Genomic DNA, 7,536 nt, shown 5'->3' on the forward strand with positions numbered 1-7,536 from the left:
TCACTCCCACTTACGTTTTAGCACACACACACACACACACACACACACACACACACACACACACACACACACACACACACACACACATCTCTCACACCCTGAGGGCACACCACAACAAACTCTGGCTCTCAAGCTCTGTCTTTCCAATGCTACACACTCTTTATCACTCTCTCTCCCCCACCCACACACACGCCCACACACACACACACTCCGCCCTGTGGTACTCACTTGCCGATGAAGTTGTTAAACTCAGCGGACCAGATCTCAGGCTGGTGGAGGGTTGGGGGCGGGTTCCTGTGGGGAGAAACGCTACTGATTAATGGAAAGATAAGACGAGCGGGGAACTCAGACCAATCAAATCAGCAGCACATGCAAATGGGTGATTTATAGAAGGATAAGATAATCATGCCTTCTCAACATAAGAGGGTCATGTATATCCAAAGCATGCACAAAAACACACTCTCTTTCTCTCTGTGTCTCTCACACACTCATACATAAATACAGTCACACACACATGGGAAAACCCTCCCCACGGAAAACTCAACTGTCCATCACGAACATCGAAAAGCCCCCCCTCCCCCCAACACAAAGGACTCAACAACATCCTTCCCACTTAAACATGACAGTTCTCTCCGGACACAATGCGCCCAGCACCAGAGTAGCAGTCGGGCTAATTAGACCTCATTTACTGCCCTTTTAGCCCGGGCCACTTCACTGTGCTCTTCAGGAGGGGGAGAGTGGCTCGCTCGCTGTGTTGCGATCGCCGCCGCTACAATAAATCTGGGCCTCACTTTCCTGCCCCCGTCTGACAGCGATTAATTGCCCAAATGGGGGGCATACATCACCCTGTTATCACACGCCGCCCAGAGAGAGCAGACATAGAGCGTCAGGGCCATCCCCCACCACACACACACAGACGGTTTAAGTGTGTGTGTGTGTGTGTGTGTGTGTGTGTGTGTGTGTGTGGTGTGTGTGTGTGTGTGTGTGTGTTTTCCTCTGCCTTATCATCAGGTTGGACAGACTAAGTATTACCCAGACTATCAGAGCTTGGCATCGCAGAAAAATACTAAGTTAAAGCTGAAATGTTGCATGACAGAATTTTAAAAGGAGAGAGAATCAGAAAAGAGAAAGATATAGAGGGAGACAGAGAAAGATCACACGGTCAATTTGTGTTACAGCATCTTGGCCCAGCATCTTTATCCCCCACCCCCCTCTCTTTCTATCTCTCTCTCTGTATGCAGCATTAAAGGGGTGAAACCTCATCCCACTGCAGCATCCTTGACTATATGCTTAGCAAGGCATACTTTTCTGAATATCCTGCTCATATGAGACCTACACTGCAGTCTCTTCCTCATTGTAATCAGGATCTGTCCCATTTCTGTTCACCACCACTGACCTGCCATAACAGCTAAGCACAACAAAGCCTAGTTATATACACGCATGTCTTGCCCCAGGGACAGTTATTTGACCTCCATTTCAATGGCAGTATGGCATTATCCAATATCCTGTAGCACTGTCTTACTAGATCAATCACAGATATTCTGAATTGTCACATCAATTTCAATGATCAATTGCACTGTGGATTGCCTTCATATGGGTAACTGTTACACGGGTCTTTATCTGGTGTGAGTATGTTTATGTGTGTGTGTGTGTGTGTGTGTGTTTGTGTGTGTGTGTGTGTGTGTGTGTGTGTGTGTGTGTGTGTGTGTGTGTGTGTGGCCTTATTCAGCAGTCCTCGTTTCACACATCAGTATACACACGACACACACAGACCTCACATGGACAGAGAGAGAGAAAGGAGGAGGATGAGGAGGAGAAACTGAGTGGCAAGTTCTATGCTCTGTCTTTCAGTCAATGAAAGGGATGTTGATTGACTGCTGAGTAGCATGTTCATGTTCGTGTGTGTGTGCGTGTGTGCGTGTGCGTGTGCGTGCGTGTGTGTGTGTGTTTGTGTGTGTGTGTTTGTGTGTCTTGTGATAGTGGGAAGAAGAGGAGGAACAGAGGGGGGAAGGGAGAGACCAAAGGAAAGAGAGAGAGAGAGAGAGAGAGATATAAAAAATAGGAGCATCTCATAGAGGAAGCCCCTCCAGCATTCAGGCCATCAGTCACAAAGACTTACACACAGCACAGTGATGACGGCACTGGACTGTCACCATGCTTACAACCCTGCTGTGTTTGTGTCTGTCATTCTGGGGTCCATGCACTCTCTGTATTTTCTATATATCTGCATGTATCTGTGTGTGTTTGTGTGTGTTTGTGTGTGTGTGTGTGTGTGTGTGTATGTATATGCATGTGTGTCCCTGTGTGACTGTCACTCTGCATTCAGGGTTTAGCTTGGTTGCAGGATGCTGAGTGCTGATAACCAGAGCAGGCAGCCCCTCTAGAGGACAGCAGACAATCAGGCCTCACCTTCACAGACAGGTGGGTGGGTGGACAAGAACAAAACAAAAGACACTACTGTTCTCTCTCTCTCTCTCTCTCTCTCTCTCTCTCTCTCTCTCTCTCTCTCTCTCCCTCTCTCTCTCTCTCCCTCTCTCCCCTTCTCCTCCTCCTCCTCCTCCTCCTCCTTGCTCTCTAAGAATAAAAGCACACACTTCTCTCTGTTTCAGTCTCTTCCTCCTTTCTCTCTCTTAATGTCTGCCTATCATCTTTGTCTGGCAACAGAAGCGGAGCAGCGTTGGGTTGTGTTTGTCTCACTTTGAGCTCCCTAATGAGAAGGGCCCCAGCTAACCGCAGCACAAACATCTCTCCGACAAAACACTCAGACACCTGCAGCAATGAGCCATGACACAATGAGATATGTAAGAGCGCGTGTTCATTTGAAAGCTATTATGCTGCAAGTGTGTGTGTTTGTTTCTCTGGAACACACATAGATGTGTGCAGGGGGGGGGGGGGGCCTGATTACCGGGGGATTTTGAAAAGCGCTCTCATTGGATGGAGGTCGGCAAGGGGCGGGTCACCGTCGCCCAGCTCGATGGCGGTGATGCCGAGAGACCAGACATCACAGCGGGCATCGTATGTGGAGTCCAGCTGCTGCTCACACGCTATGACCTGCAGAACACCAACACACAAGATCACAACCTTACACACTCTCAGTTAGACCATCATACCACACTGCTCTTACACACTCTCAGTTAGACCATCATACCACACTGCTCTTACACACTCTCAGTTAGACCATCATAGCACAGTACTCTTACACACTCTCAGTTAGACCATCATAGCACAGTACTCTTACACACTCTTGGTTAGACCCTCATAGCACAGTACTCTTACACACACCGCAAACCACCCCCTGCTCTGAATATGTAATCTCTTGTCTCACACAGACACAAACACACATGCACACGTGCACACACACACACAAACACACGTGCGCACACACACACACACACACACACACACACTCACACTCACACACACATGTGCGCAAACACACACACACACACACACAAACACACGTGCGCACACATACACACACACACACACACACACACACACACACAAACACACGTGCGCACACACACACACACACAAACACACGTGCGCACACACACACACACACACACACACACACACACACTCACACACTCACACACACACACAAACACACGTGTGCACACACACACACACACACACACACACACACACACACAAACACACGTGCGCACACACACACACACACACACGGCATGTTAATCTCCACTTCTTGCTGACCTCTTTATTCCTACAGGACTCAAAGAGACTGTGCCAAGCCGACCCCACCTGCCCAGGAGCTCAGCATAACAATATTTGACAACAGTTAACAAGGCTTTACACAAGGTCAACAGTAAACAAGGCTTTACACAAGGTCAACAGTAAACAGGGCTTTACACAAGGTCAATCTGGAGCAGCCTCTCCCTGTGCATTTCAGCAAACATTTTCAGCGCTGGAAAGTCTGTGCAGCACAGAATCAATAGGTATTCCATTTCACTAAAATCACTATTTTTTCTCAATAACAGTTATGATGGAAAGAAATAAACTGTAGAGACCATTGAGTGAGAAGGTCTGATGTCAAAGCAATGTGTTACTATTCTCCTTTGGAAACCCTGTCAAGGTTGCCTATTTATGAGTTACCTTTTAAACAAATCCAGCAAACTGTTCTTCACACCATGCAAAGCAAACATAAATATGAACAGAAGAGCCGCTATCTACCTCTGCAAACAGGAACATACCCAAGCGAGCAATAAAAGATAACTGATAAAGGATTTCCTGCTCACAATCAACGCAGGCTTGACTGAAGTTTACATCGGGATTTAATCTAATTTGACCTCTGACATCTGAGAGACTCGGAAAAAGAGAACAGGTGAATACCTCACACACACAGATCAACACTGTCAGAATGCCGGCATATGATGAAGTCTTACCGATGTCCATGTGGAGTGAGTTCCTTTAGAAGAGCTCAATTACTCTCAAAACCACCAAAATAAGAGCCTGTATAGCTCATCTAGCAGTGACAGCACTCGCAGTGTTAAAGGCAAACTGCCCTTAGCCACAGGTGACAAGCTACTGCCAAGGTGTTCTGCTTCTTCTGTCTGATCCATGGTCTAGCTGCGATAATCCAGCCCGTTACATGTGATTTGCAACATGTCTGGAGAGGACCGAAAGGTGACGGACAGGTCAAACCAAAGGAACTGGCCATGCGTTTCATGTGCTGTGATTGTGATTGGTCCACCTTTACGGAAATTTGTGTTCGATTTGCTTTTCGGTGAAAGTGCTAGGCAGAGATGGCTGCCCAAATTCCATGCTGATGACATGTAAATGTGGAGGCAAAGCCAGCTCTGTGACACAACAACTGCCCTATCAGCAAATTCAAATGGAAGGATTATGTCACGCTTTTGACAGTCAAATTAAAGTACAGCAGGCTAGTAGTGATTCCAGACTCTGTGCACCATGAATCATTTGGAAGGAAAAGGAATGGTGTGGTTTATGAGTTACAAAGCATGTCCTCAGGAGATGGACCCCCAATTTAACCTCCAGCGCTTGGAGCATGCAAGTAACTCCCATCCTCCAAAGGAGACATTAAGCGCCTTACCTCTGATCCTAGATCAGTCTCTGCAGCCCAGCCAAAGGGAGTGAGTGTGACAAAGGGACCCAGCCAAAGGGAGTGAGTGTGACAAAGGGACCCAGCCAAAGGGAGTGAGTGTGACATGGGGAGAACCTCACCTCAGGCGCCATCCAGAACGGAGTCCCCACTGACGTGTTTCTCCGCAGACGCGTGTTGGTCAACTGCGCAGAGACACCTGTGTAAAGACAGAACCCCCCAAAATAGAGTCAGACATAAATCAGCAACGCAACCAAAAGGAACAGCTTCTGAAGGACCTTAATGTAGTGCAGTTGGAGCAGAAGGTGTGTGAAAATGGTGGACTTTTAAACTCTTTCTTAACTCTGAGGGAAGTTCTTTGAGTATGAAGCCTGCAGACTGTTGGTGGTGAATGCTGTTGCCACTGCGGACACAAGTATGAAACTAGACCTGCACATACACTGAAAGTTGTGATTGGTTGCAGGCAAATGACACTGAAAAAAATGAAAGTGTTTTTGAAGTACAAATGGTTTTGTATAACCCTGAGGCCAGGCACAGAATGAGGTATTGTGGGGACGCTTGTTTAAACGAGGACAGCTGCAGCAGTTCTTAATTAGTTTGCTTTGAGTCATCCGCCAAAGTAATCAGGAATGAGTGGCGCTATGTTTCACTGTCTGCAGTGTATGATTAAGTGTGGCTATGTGTGAAAAAGCTGGAGTGTGCAACAACTTATGTATGTGTACCCGACAGTATACAGACTATGAATTTGAATGGTGTGCATATTTATACGTAGAGCATACTGTCTGTTCTTTGTTTAAGTGCTCCTGACATGTTTGATCAGTGTCAGTATTTGAAGCCTCAAGCTTCTGGAACCCTCGTTAGGCCCAAGTGAATAGGCCCTGTGAGGTTAGGGGAGCTTTCCACAGATTGGGCTTTCCGTCTCGTGACGGCTCCACGGCTGGGCTCCGGGGCGTGTGCATCTGAAGCATCTTGTGCCGGCTCTGTGGCGGTTGCGCAATATGTCAGATGATTCATGTAGCTGTAGCTGCGGGAGGGAGGGTTCTGTTGGTGCGGGAGGGAGGGTGAGGGAGGGAGGGTGCTGTAGCTGCGGGCGGGAGGGAGGGAGGGAGGGTGCTGTTGGTAAACAGGGCCGGGGAAACAGCAGGCTCTACAAGGGCCCGAAGCCATGTCAGATACTGGGGTCTTCCCAAGCGCTCTGATCCTGTGCAAGCATGGCTGTGTGTTCATGCACTTGTGTGTGTGTCTGTGTGTGTCTCTGTGTGTGTGTCTCTGTGTGTGTGTCTCTGTCTCTGTGTGTGTGTCTCTGTGTGCGTGTCTCTGTGTGCGTGTCTCTGTGTGCGTGTCTCTGTGTGCGTGTGTCTGTGTGCGTGTGTCTGTGTGCGTGTGTCTGTGTGCGTGTCTGTGTGCGTGTCTGTGTGCGTGTCTGTGTGCGTGTCTCTGTGTGTGTCTGTCTGTCCCACTGCCTGCAGGTCTGGCACATGGCTGGGACTACGCTCCCTCTAGACAGATCGCACTGATTAACTAGATTGGACCAATCAGATTAGATTAGGACAGAGTGTCAGCCCAGTAAACATCAAGCTTGGTCCTATTATCAAGCTACACAGCTAGCTAGCACAGATAGCCAGCAAGTCATAAATAAAATGCAATAGAGATGAGAAACTGGAATAACAAACATGACTCTTTTCATTTCTCTGTGCTCTTTTCAAAGGCATTTAATCAACCTATCATGTAATGAGCGCTCTCCCTGAATTGTGTCGACAGGATGGAGGGAGAGTGGACACTTTTAATTGCTTAACACTTAGGGGGAGTGAAGAAAGATTCCTTTTTAATCTCCTACCTCTCTGAAAGGATTTATGAATCATCCTCAGATGGTAGAGGCTGAAAGGTAGAAGCGGTGAAATGGGATTTCTCACCAAGCAGTCTCACACAAACACAGATGTTCTGAAACACACAAGCACCCGGGCCGTGCACAAGAAGACATGCAAACCCTTGATGACCATGCACACTAATACTGTCCAGGAGCTTACTGCTACAGGCATGCTGGCAAAAAAGCAAAACAGCTGCAACCACACGCACATTCAGACACACATACAAAAACACATACACCCCCCCCCCCCCACACACACACACACACACACATACACACACCAACACAACACAGCACAGCACAACAACCCCCACTCTCTCTCGCACACACACACACACACACACACACACACACACACACAGAAAAAGCCTCCTGCGGCCATCCCTCCTTTCCGCTACATTAGTTTGGCTCAGAGCCCCTGGGGCCCACACTTAATAATCACCAGAGAAAGATAACGCTGTCAATTACAATATTCATGAAGAGATGGCAAGAGAAGAGCAGCCCCCTCCTTCAGTCTTTTCTCTCTCTCTCTCTCTCTCTCTCTGCAATTTTTTTTTCATATTCTGAGAACGATAAGTCACTGCAG

General features: G+C 47.8%; 1 protein-coding gene across 1 annotated transcript in view; it reads right to left on the reverse strand.

Annotated features, from left to right (window-relative positions):
• LOC122130692 (myosin-IIIa-like) overlaps positions 1-6,142 on the reverse strand; it is a 36,326-nt gene extending 30,184 nt beyond the window's left edge. The window contains 3 exon segments of the mRNA XM_042705420.1: positions 229-294; positions 2,906-3,051; positions 5,206-6,142. Coding sequence (XP_042561354.1) covers positions 229-294; positions 2,906-3,051; positions 5,206-5,217 — 224 coding nt within the window. The 5' untranslated portion in view covers positions 5,218-6,142.
• Between the last annotated feature and the right edge of the window lie 1,394 nt (positions 6,143-7,536).

This window comes from Clupea harengus, unplaced genomic scaffold (assembly GCF_900700415.2).
Source record: "Clupea harengus unplaced genomic scaffold, Ch_v2.0.2, whole genome shotgun sequence".
Classification (NCBI taxonomy): Eukaryota; Metazoa; Chordata; class Actinopteri; order Clupeiformes; family Clupeidae; genus Clupea; species Clupea harengus.